The following is a 21554-nucleotide window of genomic DNA, read 5'->3' as shown; positions in this document are numbered from 1 at the left end:
AGTTGTGTGTATTTAGGTCAATTTGCTTTTCTGAAGTTCCAAGATCTCTTTTTCTGTGGTTTTTGGTCTAACTGCAAATTAATAGTTTGTGATCATTGATGACATTCTTTAATATTTTCCACTGGGTAAGACTCAGTTTCATAATCTACTTTCGTGATGTCAAATGCTGGTTCTGTACCCATTGTTTTTGACAGATATGAATTTTTTTTTTTTTTTTTTTTGTTTATGATCTCAAGGATTAGATAAGCAATTATGTCCATTGTGCTCCTTTCTGATCTAGTTGTGGGGAGCCCCAAGTTCGTTTTTTGGCATTTAGATCTTTAAAAGGATCTTTGTATCTGACATTGTTTGGCTTAGTTGCTTAAGTAGTTCTGTATTTATATCTGTGTTATCTGGGTGATATGCATTGATTATTGTCATAATGTGTTTTGGTAGAAATGTCTTAATGGTTTGAGCCTCTGTGTTACTATTTATATTTCTGTATGTAGTTGGTATGATTTCTTTATAATGTGTTGGGTCCATAAGAGTATAGCTAGACCTCTGCCAGAATGATCCAATCTATCTTTCCTTAGTGTTGAACAGCCTTTGATTTAGTTTTGTTTCTTGTAGATATGCTGTGTGGATGTTATTTTTGTATGAAATATTCTTATGCTCTTCCATCTGTTTTGAGTGCCATTGATGTTAAGCTGAAGTATGTTGAGAGTCCTTGTAGTATATTTGTCATCGAGATCCTGGACTGCAGCTCTCGACATGTCGGCTGCCTCAGACACAGTAGCATGTGTCCTCATAGCTTATTTCTCATCGAGATCCCGTACTGCAGTTCTTGATGTGTCAGCTACCATGGATGCAGTATTATGTTTCTGATCAAAACAGATGCTCTTCATGGAACTGAATAATGGGCAAAAAATACCCCATTCCAACATAGATAATTTCTGTAACATGATTACAACAGGTATCTGGAAATGGAAAAAGTAGTAATCTGGCCATGGAAGGAAAGGAAGAGGTGTTTCAGATCTTCCCATTTGGTATTGTATTGTAAGAGAACTGGTTAAGAAAAAGATCCAGCATGTTAAGTGTGTGGCAAGAATTGGTGGGAATTCTGGTTAGTAGGTAAACAAATTCATTTTAAGTTACTGCAGATAGCAAATACCTCAGCATCTCAGTGGAATTGGAACGAGTTCAATTTACAGACATTAAAATCACAAATTCATTCACTGTTAGGGTAGTTAGATTGCAGGAAGTCCAGCTTCAAGATGAGAATTCAAAGAAATCAGAATGAATTTTAGAATGGAAGAGTGGTAAAGATAGCACAACTGATACATAGTGAGGCAAAGAACTGTAAGCCAGAAAAGGTCAAAGAGAGGAAATTTAAGATTAGGCATCCTCTGGTAAGGAATGTTAAAGAACACAAGACCACATGTGGTATACTTATGGAAAAAATCATACAGAGTATAGCTTTGGTTAAGATGGATCATGGTGGTTGTAGCAGTAATTCGGAGTTTGGTCAGAAACAGGAGCTTGGTTTTAGATGTTTGATTGATGTATGTCATTTAAGTTGATGTTTATGCCACAAATGTAGGCTCTTTATCATAGGTATGTATAATACGTATAAATCTTACTAATATCAGTTTTTATGACTTAGTAGCACAATATGCATATATTGGATTATAGGCTCAGAAGTTGAATATTTGCTACCAGAATATAATGATTCCATATGGAATCAGTCAGTCAGAATTCCTATCCTGAAATGTATTTTTCAGAAAAATACTTGATACTCTTGCTTTTTTAGACCTAAAGACAAAATAAATAGAAAATTTTTTTTCACTTAGAAAAAATGCATTCAGATCAGAAAGGGTTAATTGCATCAACACTATATCTGAGTTTATGTTAGTGTTAAAAGATGAAAAGAAAAAGCTGGATAACGTGCAGTGGGTGGAATGGATTCTTATACATGTAGCTCATGCAGAGAGAGAGAGCATCTGGTCTCCATGCAATAAAATGCCCTTGACAACAGCACTCTGTACTGCATGTTAGAAGATTGGTGGTGGACAACGTGCAGTGGGTGGAATGGATTCTTATACATGTAGCTCATGCAGAGAGAGAGAGAGCATCTGGTCTCCATGCAATAAAATGCCCTTGACAACAGCACTCTGTACTGCATGTTAGAAGATTGGTCACCGGTGGACATAAGAGAGAACTGCTCTGAAGGCCAAACATATGAGTGACTCAGGTTTCCCCAATAAGCAACATGGTGGTAATGGTCATACACCACTTAGTAGGACTAGTTGGCATTTCCTCCATTTGGGTTGGTATCCTTTGATATTGGATAGCTCGGTGATAGCTCCAGGGGTTATTTGGTGGAAGTGGGTCACACCTCAAGAAGGCTAATATGGAAAAGCTGTATATTCCATATCATGGCCCATTAGTACATTTATTAATATTAAAAATACAACCTCAATAATTTGTCCAAATAACATCAGCAACACTTCTTGTCTCATCATTGTTTGCTTCATTAGAAAACAGCTGAAGATCCCCAATCAATTCACATGAAACATTGCTAACAAATAAATTAAACAGGAGGGTCCTATGGACAGAATCTTGAGGGACACCACTGGTTATACTTCTATTTTTTTGAGACCCTGATCCTATGATATATAATTTGCTGGTATTGTTCAGGGAACCAGTTTATTATGCATTCCCATCTTCTGCAGTTTGTATATATTAACTTGTCATGAGGTAATCCATCAAATCTATTTGCAAAGTCCAAGAATATTACTGTATATGAATCTCTTATCCAATACATGTTACCTTTTCACGAAATGTAAATAATGCTGACAACTGCCCTTCAGAAACCCGTTCTGAACCTCTTAGAGAATTCTGTGTGCACCAGTATCTTGACTACAATTGGAGATGTACAAAATGTTCTCTAATTGGAAATTTGTGTCCTTGAACCCTACCTGTGGAGTGGTATAGCTTTACCTTCTTTCCACTTCTTAGGAACCTTTTCCATTACAAAACTTCCATGAAATAAGATGGTCAAGAGTATAGCTCACTCTTTCACACATTTGTTAAAAATACATGGTGATGCCATCTATTGCCATAGCCTCATTAACCCAATCGACACTTGACCTCTAATCTCCCCCGTTACTTGCTTTCCTTCTAAGTATAAATGATAGATTAACAAATCTAAATCTAAATAAATATGAAAAAAATAAAGAAATAAACATGTATACCTTGCATATTTTACTGCATGCAATCCACTTGATTATTAGCAAGACTTGAAAGTGATGTTCCATTGTTCAGAGTTACTAGTGATTTCAGACATCATCTACATTTGAACCTAAATATAACCTTATGCTTCCAGTAGCATCTGCCCACACATGATACTGATGTGATGTAGGTTTTGTGACCTTGTGTTCGTGAAATTGATTTAAAAAAAAAAATCTGCTCTAATGTTATACAGTGCTATACTGATTTAATTGATTAGTTTGGTCCTTCTAAATTGATTCTTGCACTCATGCCATTTTCAGTATTGTCTTCTGCTCTTCCCTTTTATATTCTAAAATTTGCCTTGAAATTCTTATCTTTTTGCATGTTCCCCCTTTTATTCTGTAGGTGATGATATAATGCATTATTTATTCTTCATTTAACACCCATAATTTTTTGCACTCATGCCATTTTCAGTATTGTCTTCTGCTCTTCCCTTTTATATTCTAAAATTTGCCTTGAAATTCTTATCTTTTTGCATGTTTTCCCCCTTTTATTCTGTAGGTGATGATATAAGGCATTATTTATTCTTCATTTAACACTCATAATTTTTTCTTGCCTCTCATTCCAAATATTTCTTGCAGTAGTGTATCTGAACTGCAATACCCCTTCATCCCACAACTTCCTGTACACCTGTTGATTATCCCTTTAAAACCTAGGGTGGTATATTCAGCATCATGTGATCACTCTCCCACTTACATCTAGGTTGCCTAGATCCACACTCACCTTCATCCCTTGACTTTGCACATCGAAACCCCCAGTGAATACTTTCTGAAGACAGCACTGCCTTGTAAGTCCATAAAACTCCATACATTATTTTTCCTCTCTGCATCCTTACAAAACTGATATAATTTATCATTCTTATATATATTATATATGCTATTCTTTGTTTTTCTAACAAAAAAAAAAAAAGCCATCTATACATGAGTGGGCCTTTCCAAAAACATTTTGTTATTGTTCCTGTTTTTATTTTAATTAAACCAATAAAGCTTGCTCTTTATTATGATTATATTTTATATTCAGAGTTAATTCCTCAGGCTCTCTTTTAATGGATTGGAATTATTTCTTTATGCTATCCTAGTAACATCTCTCCTTGCCTTTATCTTGTTTATTAAATTCAAAAAATGCTATTTAAAAATTTTTTAAATATGCCAACAATATAGAAATATTGATGGCATATTTAAAAAATTTTTAATTAATGTCATTTTCATCATGTGTTTTATTATTATTTAATGCTGCTTGCAATTTTTCACATGTTTATGCACCTACTGAGAGTTCACTTATGATGAATTTAACTTTCGGTAATAGAATTACTATGGTATATTGAGAATTTTTGCTCTCTAGGTTTCTGCGTAGTCTCTGAGAACCAACCAGTTTGATACAGCTGTCAGACCAGTGAAATCTTATTTAAGCACTAATGAAAGACTAACATGACTATTGGGCAGAGCTTGTATCTAAGTAGTGCATACCAAGGCAATTCCAATGACGAAGGTTACATTCTCATGTGCTCTCTATTAATTTTTTTTGGAACTGTATTTCAACTTTGTTCTGTTAACACATTAATTTCTGTTTTATTGATATTAAGATTGAAACTTAACTAGTGGGTCCATAATCTTGGGTCCATATAATTTCCAAAATTAATCAAACTTAAATTTAAACAAGTATCATCCCACGTTTTTTTTTTTTTTTAATCCTTCACACAAGAGGTAAAGGAACCTATAGCACATCAGTGCTGTGTATGAGTTGTAAGGGATGAGAAAGAAGAATCCTATATGGTGATAGTATATTTTAGCATTTTCTTTATTTTAAATTACTAAAAGTTCTTGGTTGTGCCCATGTCATTCTTTTTATCAAAGATTTTATGATATATTTTTTCTGGCATTTCTTTTTCATACCCAGTCCTTTATTAACCATGTTTTAAAATTATTGAAATAGTGAAATAGTCTATTCTTAATGTATATAATCTCCAAGAATGGCAAAATAGTCTGCATTTACTTTATCTTCATTTGGCATATATATATATATATATAGCTATTATAGTTTAATGATTTCAGTCTTTTAATTTTGACTTGTCCTTATGAAAAGTATAATCTTTATTTTTCTTTGAGGTTATGGATTATTAATATCATTTGTGTAGTTTACTGTTAACTTATACATACATACATCTTCAAGGCCCACTCTTCCTAATTGGGTTGTGGGGGCAACAGCTGCAAGAGGAACTTCCAATGGTCACAATCCTCTGCCACCAAGCTCAGGTGTTCTGGTGGGATTCCCAAACGTGTCCACCCAAGGTTTTGGATATAATCTATCCAGCAAGTCCTTGGCCTTCCACATGGCCTCCCACCCTCTGACTTGGCAAAGAGGGCCTGATGAGGGAGCCTCTCTTGTGTCATTCTGACCAGGTGCCCGTACCATCGTAACTGTGATCTCTCAACACGGAGAAGCAGCGGTTGAGTATTGAGGGTTTCCCGAATTGCAGAGCTTCTGACTGTCGAGTTTTGTCAGCCCCACAACCCCTCGAAGGAACCTCATTTCAGCCGCTTGGATTTGTGTCCGCATTCTTTCGGTCATTACCCAACTCTCATGACCATAGGTGAGGATGGGGACATAGACTGTATTGAAGACAGCCAACTTTGCCTTCTGGCTTAACTCCCGCTTCAATACTACCGAACGGCCAAGCTCCCACAATATTGAGCTTACTGTTAACTTAGTCCTTTTTAATTTCTTTTTAATCACTGTTATTGCTGTAATGCCAGTTGAATATCTGTATTTATATTTCATGTCAGGAAAGCAAATAAAAGTTCCTACCAGTATAGCAAGTGAATTAGTTTTACTGATACAAAGTCTTCAGTGGACTTGATTTAAATGGCACCTGACAATGTCAGAATACTGTGTGAAAAAAATAAGTAAAATAAAACTACACCACTAGATGGGGGTCAATATTTAGTTAGGAGAGATTTTGTTACACAGAGTAACCTGTTAGCAACATGTTCATTCAATAAACAATGCACAAAACATTTTTGTATATTCGCTATATATGAAGGCAGCAGTTAAACTCACTGGTATTTTTGGATTATGTAATGTAACTCAGTTTTAATGGCATTTAAGTACCTTGTTTTGTCTTGAGAGCAGGGTACCGTACTAGTTCTACAGATTATATGACCTTTAACTCATCTATAGTACTAACATGCTGTAGGATTTACATTTTGTGGGTGAGGGTATTCAAAAAGAAGGGACTAAAACTGGTGTGATATAAACAAAACTTCAGAAGTCTTAACATTTTTTATCCCAAACATAGTACAAATTTTGCTAAACTTCATCCTGTTTTGATATTAACTTCTGACATGCTCTTAATGGTCTGGATGAGAAATACATTATTGATGTAACCAAAGCTTTCCTATCATTTCAAAAAGATATTTTAGTACTCCAAGCAGATATCCATCTTCAACTTCATTGATGTATCAGTTGTATATTACAAGTGAATTAAATATCAGTTATCATTTATTTTTGATATTTTTATTTTACTGTGTTTCATTTATTAAAAACTTGCATGAAGTTTGAGTTATATCGAGTGAGTTTGAGTTAGAAGTTTGAGTTTGAGTTATAAGTTTGAGGCAGAGGGCCAGACGGATGGTTGTGTTTTCAGAGAGCTCCCGAAAGCTAAGTACAATTTTGAGTAAAAATTAGAATATAGGTTAAAATTATAACGTAATACTGCCTAATTTTGGTAGCTTGTTGTGTCTGTGGGATTTTGGTGTGAATTACGTTATTTAATTTAGTATATAACATTACGTTTCATAGATTTGAATATGGCGCCAATGCGACGTAAGATAATGGTGTCCAAAAATACGACGCCATTGTACAAAAACTATAATGTGAGAGAGTTTGTCCAATGTGGTGTGTGTGGAATGTATGCATTCCCGAATGAGGCTGGAATTTGGATTGAAAGTGATAGTGGTGGGAGGATGTGTAGAAAGTGTAAGCAAAGTGAGGAGTTGAAGTATGTGTCGGGTAGTGAGATAGTTATGGATGAAGAAAGCCAGAATTGCCAGAATGTGAGTGAAAATAGTGGCTCGATAGAGAATTGCGATGTACAAGATGGCAATGAGAGCGGTGATCTAAGAAAGAGTGAAAGCAACCATACTGAGAGAGAAAATGGTTTAAATGATAAAAATAATGAGGAATTATTTGTAGGAAGTGAGATCGCTAGGTTGCGCGAAGTGATACAAAATGCGCAGCGGCAATTAGAGCACCTGCAAAACTCTTTCCAGAGTGATTTGGATAATGTAAAAAAACAGTGCAAGAATGAGAGAGTTTCTGAAATGAAGGAAAGAGTGTTGTATGGTGACTCGTTATTAAGAGGGGTGATAGATGGCAGTGTAACTAAATCGTACTTACTGGGTGCGAAATTTAAGGATGTAAGTGAGAGTATTAGAGTGCAAAAACAGAGGGTGAAAGAATTAATAATTGTGGCGGGTACGAATGAATTGAAAGGTGATAAATTTTTTATGAGAGAGGACTTGAAAGTATTGTTAAAGGTAGCAAAAGAAAAGAGTGACAGAGTTAGAATAGTTAGTCTGTTGCTGTGGTATGACAGAGAGGAGTTTAGGAGGAGGGCCATAATTGCAAATGACATTATGCGTAGGTTATGCAGACGGTGTGGTGTGGAATGAGTTTGAAGGGCGAAAGGACTTATACAAGATGGATGGCCTGCATTTGAATGGACTTGGTGTGCGGAGACTGGAAAGAGTGTTGCTGAATGAAGTGAAAATGGATGTGCAAAACCAGGGAAACTAGAACTACCAAGGAGGGGGAGGGGGAATGGATATGCAGACATCAGTGAGACAGATGAGTGTAAGAATGTATATAATGTACCCGAGCCAGCACTAAGGACAAAAAATGGGAATGGGTCATTTAGAATAACATATCAATATAGGGGTGGGACTAAGGGATCACTGCATTTCATGTATACTAATGCCAGGAGTATTAGGAACAAGAAGGAAGAATTTTTGGCCTTGATTGGCTCTTCCTGGCCACAGGTTATTGGCATTAGTGAAATATGGCTGACGGAAGAAGATATAGTTAGTGGGATAGAATATGTAGGTTATAGTGTGTTTAGGAGGGACAGAGAGAATAAAATGGGGGGAGGGGTATTATTGATGATAGCTGATGAACTGCAGCCAAGGAGAATTGAAGTTGTATCGCAGGATAGTGAAAGGAGCTCATTTGAGGCTATTTGGTGTGAGATTGAGACTGGCAGAATAAAATATACAGTTGGGTGCTGCTATAGACCAGGTGATGGAATAGATGGTGGAGATAGTATGCATAGGGAAATTGATGAAATGAATGGAAGGAGGGTAATTATTATGGGGGATTTCAACTATGGTAACATTGATTGGAAGGAGGAGAGGACACATGTGAGGAAGGAAAAGGATTTTATTCAATTATTAAGGGATAACTATCTGAGACAGCATGTAATTGAAAACACTAGGGGTGTGAGAGTGCTTGACCTGGTAATAGCATCTGAGAATTTGACTGTAATGAATATGACCATGATGCCACCTATTGGTGAGAGTGATCATAAGGTCTTGACCTGGGAGGTGGCTAAAGGTGTGGAAATTTCGATTAAGACAGGGTATATTTGGAATTACCGTGCTGGCAAGTATGACAAGCTTAGGAGATTGCTTGGATCAGTGCCATGGCATGTACAACTGCAAGCTTTACGTCGATAGAGCATGGGAAGTGGTCAAGGAGCATTTACAGGAGGTAATGGCTGATTGTATACCTAGGGTCCGAATAGTAAAACAAGTAGGGGTTAAATGGATGAATAACACCATTAAGCTTGAGCTGCAAAAAAAGAAACAACTGTGGAGGGAATTTAAAGAAAGGGGTGACCTGCAGGCACACAAACGGTATAAAGTGCAGGCCAGAAGGTAACGAGTGTGGTAAAAAAAAGCAAAAGCGGATTATGAAAGGAAACTAGCTTTGCAAGCAAAAGAGAATCCAAAACAGTTCTTTCAATATGCTGCAAGTAAGAAAAAAACTGTACACGGTAAAATGATTTTAAGGAATGACAATGGTAAGGAGGTCACTGAATCAGTCGATATAGTGGAATTACTGAGCGTGCACTTTGCAAAAGCATATCATCCAGGTGGTGACATTGAAAAAATGAAGGCACCATTAGTTTATACGGGAATAGTGATGAATGAAGTGGAGGTGACTAGTCTATTACAGAACCTTAATGAACACATCTGTGGGATTGGATGGTATACCGGCACGGGTCTTGCGTGAAGCGGCTAAAGAATTATCAGTGCCTTTGACCATGTTGTTTAATCTGCGTCTCAGGTCTGGCTTAGTCCCGAAGGTGTGGAAAGAGGGGAAAATAGTTTCACTGCATAAAGGAGGATCCAAGACTACGGTTGCAAATTACCGACCGATCAGCATATCAGGAGTCGTTGTCAAGGTCTTAGAGAAAGTAGTCAAGGGAAAAATACAGGAATGGATTGATGAAAACGAGATACTGTACAGGGGACAACATGGCTTTGTGAAGGGTAGATCATGCTTCAGTAACTTGCTCAAGTTTTATAACAAGGTGACAGCTGAACTGGATAAGGGAAATGGGTTTGCAGTGATACTGCTGGACCTGGCAAAGGCGTTTGACAGGATACCACATGGAATACTAATCCGTAAACTACAACATATGGGAATGGATATAGGGTTGGTGAGGTGGATAGGTGGTTGGTTGATGGAGAGATATCAAAGAGTAGTTTATTCAGGAGTAGAGTCCAAAAGACGGCCTGTGACTAGTGGTGTGCCGCAGGGTTCTGTTCTTGGACCACTGCTGTTTAATCTGTTCATTAACGATATAGGGAAGGATCTAAGTGGAACAATTCATTTGTTCGCTGATGATGCAAAGTTAGGTAGGGCAATAGTGAATGCAGAAGATGTCAAAGCCTTGCAGGATGACTTAGATTGATTGGAGTTCTGGGCAAAGGAGAATGGATGTCAATTTAATGTGATAAAATGTAAGGTTATGCACTTTGGGGTGAAAAGATTAGCAGCAGTATACCACATTGGTGGAACTGTACTCCAAGAGATTGATGAGGCCAGGGACTTGGGAGTGTTGGCGGATAGGGAGATGAAGTTTAGGGGGCACACTGCAAAAGTAGCTAAATCAGCTCATCAACTCACTTGGTTGTTGAAAAATACCTTGATAGCAGAGACAAGCAAGTTATTGTACCTCTGTACAGAGCCTTGATAAGACCTCATCTCGACTACTGTGCCCAGATTTGGTCACCTCGGTTCCTTCTTGATGGGGAGGAGGTGGAGAGGATCCAGAGGCGAGTGACTAAGATGATAACAGGTCTATGGAATGAACCATATGAGAACAGGTTGAAGATTTGTGGGTTGCAGAAACTAGTTGATAGGCGGAGGAGGGGAGATATGATTGAGACATTCAAATTGCTAAAGGGATTCTATAGGATTAATTCAGAGGATATTTTTGAGATCAGGACTGGTGGTGGGAGAACTAGGGGACACCTATGGAAGCTGGGCAAGAGTGTGGTTAGCAGGGATGTTAGAGCTGGGTTCTTTACTTTTAGAGTGGTAAATGAGTGGAATAAGCTGCCAGAGTCTGTTGTGGGTGCTATGACGGTGAACGAGTTCAAGACAAGGTATGATAGATACTGTGAGAATGTAATCGCATAGTTGTGTGGACTTGATGTTTAGGGCCTCCCTCGATGAGTCTAAGGACTCCTGGAGTCGCCCGAAATAATAATAATATAGAAAATTAGCTAGTTTAATCATAAAAAATCGCACTTTCTTTAATGGAAAATTTTTTGAGCTGATCATTTATATTTTAGTCATGTTGCTATGATGGTTAACATATGGCAAACATCCCATTTGTTTGTGCATTTGTTCTGGACTAAAAGAGCTCTAATGAAAGTAAAAGAAGATTGCAATTGAAAATGATTGAAAACACCGAAGTGACATTGATCTAAGGTGTACAATTGTGCATTCAGTTGTACTTAGATCTAGATTTTGGTGTACTACTGGAGAATGTAATTAATTTCCTATTATATTCCATAATTTTAATAAATATATATATTGAAAGTTGGTCTAATTCATCAGGTTAGTATGTTAAGCTCGTATTGTGATACTAGCCAAATCAAAATTGCCTTATGTGTTAATAATTATTAGCATTTTATTTCATAAAATTACTTATTCAAAAACTTGAAAAAATAAGAGTGTGCTAGAAAATGTATGTAGAAAAATCAAATGTTTGTTCACTCTTTGTGTATGTTTTAGCTGTTGAAATAAATAAAAAATATGTATTGCTACTTTATTGAAGTGAAGATTTGAAACTACCTAAAACATTAATTGTTCCTTTGATATTTTCATTAGCATTTTCTTGGTATTGATGAAGCTGTATTCCGCAACATCGAAGCTTGCTCACAGTTGTCTAAAACAGTACGAAGTGCATATGGCCCAAATGGTATATACTTTTCTTTATAGTTTCATTTGACTTATGTAAATATCTCTTTTTTTATTGCAATGTAAATGGAAAATATTTCATTTCCTCAGTTAAGTTAACCATGACTTAATTTAAATATATTTATTATTTGAGACTTCAGAACTTGTTATCCATGTGGAGAGGGGGGAAACATAAAACCAATAATTTAAATATTACTGATGCTTAAAAATAATCCTACATTGCAAATGAACTCAATCACGACTTAATTAAAATACTTGTTGCTAACCCCCCCCCCCCACACACACACCTTTACCTATATCCCACCTTTATGTTTAAAGTCAGTCATGGAGAGAGTAAATATTAACTACAGAGGCTGTCCCCAACTTACATAAATTCGGACATTACACAAATTATTGTGAAAGTGCTAGAAAATGGTGCATTATAAAATTATGCTTTACCCACCTATGTTATTTGTGTACCATTGAATGTTGGTCTTCTGCAAGACAGACAGTTCACATGGTGCATGCATGCACTTGCCTCAGTCTCGCTTTCAATATGACTATATTATTTTGTTAGTATTTTAGTGTTTGCAACAGATCCTAATGTATCATGGTTTTTAAAAGTAAAGAGAAATAGATGACTCATTAACCTGTTATGGAGAGATTTATGAAAAGAAGAAAACAAATCATATTCAGTCATTTCTTGATAATTTCATAAAGGTCAAATTAAGCATTTTTAGAAAATTTTCTATTTCTCATACTGTTTATATTGTATTATATTACTTTACATTGATAATTACATCTTGAAATACAGTTTGTGTGAATTTTGTGGCTGAAACTAACAATTAATCTTTAAAACATGTTAATGCACTACTGCATATATGCACTGTAAGCAGTAGGGTGTGATTATGGAGCAGAGGGATTAAATCTGACTGAAATCAAGTTTTCAGAATATAACTTATGTAAGTCAGGGACTGCCTGTGTTTATAATTGTTTATTGGTTGGTTAAAATGTTTCAGATTTGCAAACATTTCACGATTACTGTATATGTTCAATAGATATATTAAATTATTCTCTCTCTCTCTCTCTTTAAGGAGGTAAGATTTTCACTGTGATTAAGGTGTTGAAAGTTTTTCAACTTGGTTATATTATAAATTAAAGATGAGAAGAAATTGTATTCTTGGTTTCATCCTTTATCCAAGTAAGCAAATAAAGTTCATGACAGGGCAACTCGTATATAGAGGCTAATGACCTCACATCAGTTGCCTTAGTCATATATCTTTACAGACATGTATATGCTATGCATTTTGGGATTGGCCACTACCCAGATTGGTTTTGACCTTTATTGAGGTCTCATCAGTGGGCACAGACCCAGAAGTGATATCAAGGTTGAAGCAAAGCAGAAGTCATATATTTTAATCCAGAGTATTTTAGTAATAAGGTGTGACACTTTTTGGCTATTTGTATATGGAAATATGATTGGTGGCTTTATGATTGTGAGTGCTTCTCTGTTGAGTGCATCATTTGCCTGACCTGCAATCTCACTCCAGAAGCAACTCCAAAAATGGTTCCATTGAATGAGAACCCACTTGTCAAAAAATTATGGCAAGGATATCACTTAAAGATCAATCACCTGACACTACCACAGAAAAAAATGGATATTTCATTATGTACTGAAAGTAACTTAAACTTGACAACTGATCGTGATATGTTAGATCATCATCATATCAAGGATTTAGGCCTAGCATGGCCTGTTCTGGCCTTAGAAGGTCCTGGTTTTCTTTTTCCTAATGGCTTGTATTTTAAGGCTTGTTTTGGTCATTTCATTCTTTGAACGTGTTCCATCCATTTATGTTTGTATTTTTTAATTTTTTCTGTTACTGGTTCTTGGTTTAATTCTTTCATAATTTCTTCATTTCTTTTGTGATCAAATAGGGTATACTTTGCAGTTTTTCTCATAAACTTCATTTCTGCTGTTGTTAATCTTTGTTTGTCTTTTTGTTTTATTGTCCAGATTTTGCTTCCATACATTAAGACTGGTAGGGCTAATGTATTGTATACTTTTAGTCTGGTTTGTTTTTGAACTAGGTTTGGTTTAAATATAGAGTTAATTACATCTGTAATTTTTAAATATTTTGCAATTTTTACGTTTATATCTTTTTCATTTTCATATGTGATCGTACATCCTAGTAGTTAAATGAATTCACCTGTTCTAAGATCTTGCTATCTATTACTATTTTTGTTCGTGCTGGATCTTGTCCTTTAAAGGCCATAGTTTTTGATTTTTCTGTTGATATTATCATACCATAATCTTTGGATATCTCATTTAGATTTAAAATAGCTTTCTGTAGTTTATCTTCAGAATTTGTAATTATTATTTGGTCGTCGGCAAAGAGGAGAGTGTTTAAGTTTACTGTAGGAGAAAGTTTAATTCCTTGATGTAAATTTTTATTCCATTTTATTATTATTTCATTTAAGTAGATATTAAAAAGAGTTGCTTAGAGTTGCTGAAAGGGGTCCCTGTCGGACCCCTTGGTTTATCTCTCTCGTATATGATAGCTCGTGATTTAATCTTATTTGTATTTGATTATTTTCATATATACTTGTGATAGCTCTTAGGATATTATTTGATATTTGTCTTTCTTTTAATATGTTAAATAATATGTTCTTTTAACTTTGTTAAATGCTTTTTCAAAGTTAATAAATGCAATATGTGTTTCTAAATTGTATTCTCTTCTTTTCTCTATTATTAATTTTAGGCAAAAGGCCGGGTCTATACATGATCTTCCTTTTCTAAATCCATTCTGTACTTTAAAATAAAGTTTTCGGAATATTTCATTAGTTTGCTATTTAAGATTCTGCTATATATTTTGTAACAGGAATTTAGTGTACTGATACCTCTATAATTTTTAGGGTCATCTCTATTACCTTTTTTAAAGATAGGAATCACAATTGCTTTTTTCCATTCTATTGGGGGGATACCAGTTGAATAAATTTTGTTTAAAAATAATAAGAGTCTTTCTTTGAATCTTGTTCCTGCATATTTATATAGTTCTGAACCCAAATATACGTTACGTTAGATGATGTATTGAATTTTTTTGTCAGAGGAAGACATATTTCTAAAAATCGTTTGATATGACAAAGATAAGCCTCAGCCTCATGAAAATCTAGGAAGTCTACAAAGCCAGCATAATAAGAAAATTTTTACAATGGAACTGTTGTGAGTTTTGTGAGAATATGAATGAGATTAAGATTTTTCTGCTAAAACAAACCTTTCTGTTTCTGCTTGGAAACATATTTAAAACCCAATGAGGACTGTATCGTTAGGAATTTCACCATTGTACACAAGGACAGAACTTGAGGTGGTCCTGGCCATTGTGGTCAGTCACACTTCTTTCAATTCATGTCCAGCTTAATACTGCTCTGGAAGCAGTAGTGATTAACCTGTCCTTAGGATATCTTATTACAGTATGTTCAGTTTATTTACCACTGGATGCTGAGTTAAATGAAATTGATCTGTGGGATAGCTGTCACAAATGGACAAGGGAATATCATTGAACAAATCCTTGACAATAATGAGCTCTCCCTTTTTGAATAATCTGCCTATCCACTCATATTCTGCTACCAATCTTACAATCTACATTGTTCACTGCTTATGTGGGATGTCGAAGACATCTATGGAAGTGATCATCTTCCCATTATTTGCATAATGTCCTTATGCAAATCATGTTCTCTTACATAGGTACACATATGGAAATGGGCCAGGCTGATTGGAATACTTTTTCTTATTTTATCAGTGAAGCAGTAAAGTATGTAACAGATTGCATTGTCCAGGCAGCAGTGGCCTCAGTTCCAAAAGCATTCTCGATTTCCACTCTGTCCAAAGCCTTAGCGGGTAGATACTCCACCACATCACACTGATAGCTTTTAAACGATCTTGGATCAAAGCATGTTACGTGAGATTTCAAAGTCAAACAAAATCTTGGGTTCAATTTGCCTCATCAATTAATCAAAATGCAAAAATTGTATGAAATAAAATTTGGAAAATGAAAGGTAGATACAGAACCTTAGACTATAATGGATGTATTGTTACTTATCCCAAAGTTATTGCAGACACTATGGGAGAAACTTGCCAGAATCTCAGCAATGGCTTCACACCTTCCTGAATTTTGAATATTGTTAGAGCAGCAAAAGAAACAGTGTCTATAAATTTTTCTACCACTGGACTTGAGATGTACAATCAACCATTTGTTAAGAACGAACTAAAAAGAGTTCTTTTACTTACTATTTCACTCTAGTGCAGTAGGTGAATAACATTCATTATGAAATGATAAAACATCTTCCATCAACTTCTATGGATCTCTCTCTCTTTTAATATACAGTAGAATAGTGCAGATGAATTTCCCTACTGAGATGAATTTCCCTCATTTCCCTACTGAGTGTTCCTGGCAAGATCTATGCAAGTATACTTGAGAAACGGTTGAGAAGAATTGTGGAAGAAAAGCTTGGTGAAGAACAAGCTGGATTCAGGCCAAATAGAGGTTGTCAGGATCAGATCTTCACTTTACGACAAATAGTTGAGAAAGCATGGGAATATAACAAAGATCTGTATTTAAGTTTTGTCGATTTGGAAAAGGCATATGACAAGGTGCCAAGAGAGGAGCTATTCAATACGCTGCAGTTATATGGTGTCAATGGGGCATTATATCAAGCAATACTTAGTCTTTATTTGAGTTGTAAGTCAGCAGTTAGAATTGAAGGAAGTACAGGAAGATGGTTTAATGTTAAATCTGGTGTGAGACAAGGATGTACATTATCCCCTCTGTTATTCATTATCTATATGGATCACATTATGAAGGAAAGTGGTATTAAACATGATATCAGAATTGGAGATGTTAACGTCAGCTCTTTGCTTTATGCGGATGATGTTATACTTCTAAATAAATCCGCTACAAGTCTGCAAGATTCTCTGACTAAATTCAATTGCTGCTGTAATAGATATGGTATGAAGGTCAGCAATAAAAAGACAAAGACAATGAAAATAGGCAGAATCATTGAAAATGTCAACTGTGTTGTGAATGGAGAACCTGTGGAACAAGTAAAACATTTCAGCTACTTAGGCACGATTTTTAGTGAAGATGGTAAATTAAATATAGAAATAGACAATAGAATCAGCAAAGCTGGTATGGTGGGAAGTCAATAAATTCATATGGAATAAGAGAGAAATTAGTCGGAAACACTAAATTAGCTGTATACAAGACAGTGTTCAAACCAGTTTTAACTTATGGATCTGAGAGCTGTATCAGAAGTAAAACACTTGACCAAAGACTAGAGACCGCAGATATGAGAGTCCTGAGAAAGATTCGAGGCATAAACAGATGGCATCAATGGCAATATCATATTAAAAATGAGGATATTAGGAAAGAACTTGACATTGTCAGCATCCAGGAATGCATTAGCAGAGCTAATCTCAGGTGGTATGGTCACTTAAATAGAATGGGAGAGGAAAGATTAGCTAAACAAGTGTTCTCTGCCAGGTTGGCAGGAAAACGACCCAGAGGAAGTCCAAGATATAGGTGGATTGATACGGTACAAAGTGCCTTAGACGATAGAAATATAAGATCTGACAATGTTGGAGTCTTGACAAGTAACAGACTGATTTGGAGGAAAATTGTAGATCAGAAGTTAGTAATGATGTAAATTTTTCATGTAGTACTGTCATATCCTGTACACCCCTTGAGGGTACATGGCAGGAATTTGATGATGATGATAGTGCAGATGAAGAGTTTCTTGATTCTTGACGTGAGTCAGTTGTCATTGCCATCCCAAAACCAGGAAAGGATCCAACACAAGCAAATAATTATTGACCCATTGCTCTGACCTAGGTTCGATTCCTGTCCATGACATGAGGAACCTTCATCAGGTCTTTTCCATTAAAGGTGAGTTAGCCAGTCTCATACAACAGCAGAGGGTTTTTTCTCCCAGAAACTCGGGTTTTTCATCCCTCAAAACAGGCAAACCGGTCCCATGAACACACACGTCTTTATTCATAAATACTTACTGTAGGGCAAGGAAGGCAATGGGAAACCACCTTGTTCCATAATCATTATTCCCTAGTAAAGGTAGCATATTGCTATCTCACCAACCAACTATAAGGTTGAGGAAATAAACATTGCTCTGACCAGCTGCCATTGCAAGATATTAGAGAAAATGGTTAATGCCAGACTTCTCTGATATTTAGAAACCAACGATCTTCTCTCCAGTACACAATGTGGCTTTTGTAGACATCACTCAACTCGACCATTTAGTAAGAACATCTAATTTCAGTGTTCTTTGATATGGAAAAAGCTTATGACACAGTCTGGAGATATGGCATATTAAAAGATCTCTATATAACTAAGTCTCAGAGGACATAATCTACAAAACTTTAAACAGATCCTTGTCATATTCCCACAATTTCTCAACTATTTATCATAAAATGAAAATCTGGTCTTGACAACCTCTGTTTGGCCTGAACCCAGCCTGTTCTTCTCAGAGTTTCTCTTTCACAATCTTTCTTAACCTCTTTTCAATTATGCTTGCATAAACCTTACCTAGAACAATTAGTGGAGAAATTCCTCTGCAGTTTCAGCTTTATTCCATTTTTTATGGATGGGAACTATAAGAGTTCTACTCCAATTGTCTGGAATTCAACCTTCTGACCATACTTAAGCATTTTTGGTCAAATATCTACTTCAAGTCCACACGGTTAGCATAGGAGCTATGCACTTCGCAACTATATGCCTGGGGAAGGAGTGTCCTAAGTTTGATTCCCGTCAATGATGTGAGGGGCTTAAGGTTCTTCCTCAGTGAAAGCCAAGTTAGCTGGTCTTGGGCATGTACAGCAGGGTTTTTCCACCAGTTTATCTGGGGTTTTTCATCCTGCGAGTAGGCAAATCGGTCCCATGAACACGCACACAGGATACATCCATAGGATATAGTATGGCAAGGGAGGCAACTGGAAACCACTTTTGCTCATAGTCATTTCCCTAGATGGTGGCATGTATATAGCTGCCCCTAAACAGCCGAAAGGCTATAATCACAACACATCTACTTCAACTGCCTTTCCACCTTGATGGCCTTTTCCATCTCAAGTATTGATATCTATTCCTCTTGAAAATGTTCTAGTATGGTTCTGTCACTGCTTGTTTTGTTTAACTCTTTAATTACTTTAATTACTCCAGACATCTAGGATGTCCTTATGTTCAGTTTTTATGTCACTTTTCTCATTTTTGGTTCCTTTTACAGTACTCCTCTCCATTTTTCTAGCTTTTTCAATAGCTTCTAGAACATTTTGCCACCTTACTGATATATATTTTCCACATTCTTACCAATCTTCCCATGACTATTGTTTAGTCAATAGAATAGTAGCTAAACTTTGTTTAGCTACTTTTACACATATCTTAGCTCTCTTACATTTTTCTCTGTATTCTTTTAGGACATCTGCCAACCTTTATTTGGTAGGAACTTTTGGTATGCTTTCTTCTTTTCCAGGACTGCTTCTTAACTTTTTGTGACCACCATGAGGGTTCTTATTTTTCTATCCTTGCAGACAGCTTCACCACATACCTCACACACTTCACCTCCTAAGCTGAATCAGTCAGAGTCTCATGACAAACTCTGAAGAAGAAACTAAGGTTTGGTTCTTGTTTTCAATCTGTTTAATATTTTTCTTCAATGATGCTTGCATAGTCAAGTCTATAGTTTGCCTGTAAATGCTGCTCAACTTTAATTCTTCATAAAACTTTCTTGCATACTATTCTTTTCAATATATGATATTCATTTTCATCCTACTTAGCACTAAGTAATGGTCATTTCCAATTTCATATCCTGTGTACACGCTTGTATTCTGAACCAGCATGACAATATCAGATGATAGTCAATGAAGCTTTTCTTATTTCTTGTGTTTTCTCTCTCTCTGTGTGAACTTGTGCGCATCTTTGTTAGAACATTGTGTTAGTAATAAATGAATATATACATATATTAATATAGTCAAATTAATATATATATATATATATATATATATATATATATTATTTATTTATTTATTTTGCTAGGCATGAATAAAATGGTCATCAACCATTTAGAACAACTGTTTGTAACTAATGATGCTGCAACAATTATTAAAGAGCTTGAGGTTTGTAGAAATGCAAAATTTCTTTACTCATGAAATATAGTAATGCCAATCAGAAAATACAAATAATTGTTATTTTTAGAGCTATTTACTGATATTTTTCTATACAGAAAAACCTCGATATAAGACTAATTTGGGCTAGGGGGTGTCAGTTAAATCTGAAAGTCCATTATATAATAAAGTAGATTTTCCGAATGCATATGTTAAAAAATTGACAAATCAGCTAATTTTCATGTTTTTATTTATGCAGAAACTTTTATGTAATTAAAATGAAGTACTGTATCTATAAAAAGTTTAATTTCACGGAAAAGTTTTCTATATGCATTATTGCTTATAATCTGACCATGGTTTTGAGACTAAAAAAAACAAGTGTGCGATCTATATCAAAATAAATAAACGTTTTTCCGAAAATAATCTTTAATAAAGGGAAATTAATAACAAAAAATAACCTGTTAATTTAATTATAAGCAAATCTTGGTTAAAAGCATTTTAAAATTAACAGGGTGTTAATTTTCATGTGACATACGGACCGGAAATTTTTCCCGTTAAATCGAGGTCCATAATATCGAGGGTTTACTGTATTTATATTTTTTAAATTATCATGCATATGAACTAATTCCTTTTGCATTGGTGTAGTTCTAAATACATGTACATCCTCAATCATTATTCTTTATTTTGGAAGAAGTATAGGCCTTTCTATAAGAAATAAATTTTGAACAAGGATAACTAGGAAGACACTCAAATGGTAGTAATTTAAATGCGCTGAAAGGGAAATTCATTATAGGGTAGAATAGATCATTATTAGAATGAAGCTTTCCATCCTAAATTATATGATGTTCCAAATTCAGACCAAGTTGAAAACAATTGTGTAGTATTTCAAATAAGAGGCGATATGTCCTGATATTGGGGGGGGGGTGCATATATAATGAGAAGTATAGATAATAAAAAGGCACCAAGTGAAGATTGTAGAAGTTTTTATGCACATGGGAAACCAATAATTTCTTTAACTATTAAGTAAAATTTATACATCCTGTTATAAATATGAATTTTTGGTATTTCATGGAATTTGATGTTGCTGCCCTAAATGAATGCCTCTTGGTAGAAGGCTGATAACATTAAGGATAGCACCATAAATCTGGAACAATGCTTTTCTTCTCTTCAAAAGGAAGAGAAAAAAATATTAAATTCCTACTGTGTTATCCTACTTTTCAGCAGTCCAATCAACCATATCACTCACTATATCAGAAGTGTTATAACTTTGCTCACTATAACAAAATTTATTGTTCGAAAATTCAAACCATTTATTTCTTAGTTTACTATAGTGAACATCGACTGTTTCAATCTTTATTTTAAAAAAATTAAAAAATATTTTTGAACAATTAGGAATCAGAAACAACTTCAGCAATACTGCAAAGTCCTGGATTTAGCTTTTATTGATTCAATTTCGACATTTTATAAATCATTAAAAAAATTAAAGAACGGAATTAAAGTATATGTTTAAAAATTTAGCTGCATTTGTAAAATCAGGAACAAATATTAAATTTTCAATTAAGGGGAAGGTTTGAGGAGATACAATATTACTGGAATGGAAAATAGAGGAATCAAATGCAGAAAGTAAGAAAGGACTATATATAAAATACAC

General features: G+C 35.2%; 1 protein-coding gene across 1 annotated transcript in view; it reads left to right on the top strand.

Annotated features, from left to right (window-relative positions):
• LOC150096155 (T-complex protein 1 subunit theta-like) overlaps positions 1–21554 on the top strand; it is a 176128-nt gene that overhangs the window by 16921 nt on the left and 137653 nt on the right. The window contains exons 2-3 of the mRNA XM_090409473.1: positions 11671–11761; positions 19836–19915. Of these exons, the coding sequence (XP_090265599.1) occupies positions 11671–11761; positions 19836–19915 (171 nt within the window). The remainder of the gene's footprint in view (positions 1–11670; positions 11762–19835; positions 19916–21554) is intronic.

Source organism: Typopeltis vanoorti, chromosome 19 (genome assembly GCF_054136105.1).
Source record: "Typopeltis vanoorti isolate ZY-2024b chromosome 19, IOZ_Tvanoo_1.0, whole genome shotgun sequence".
Classification (NCBI taxonomy): domain Eukaryota; kingdom Metazoa; phylum Arthropoda; class Arachnida; order Uropygi; family Thelyphonidae; genus Typopeltis; species Typopeltis vanoorti.
The sequence above is the reverse complement of the archived record's forward strand: the minus strand, read 5'-3'. Positions and strand labels throughout refer to the sequence as shown.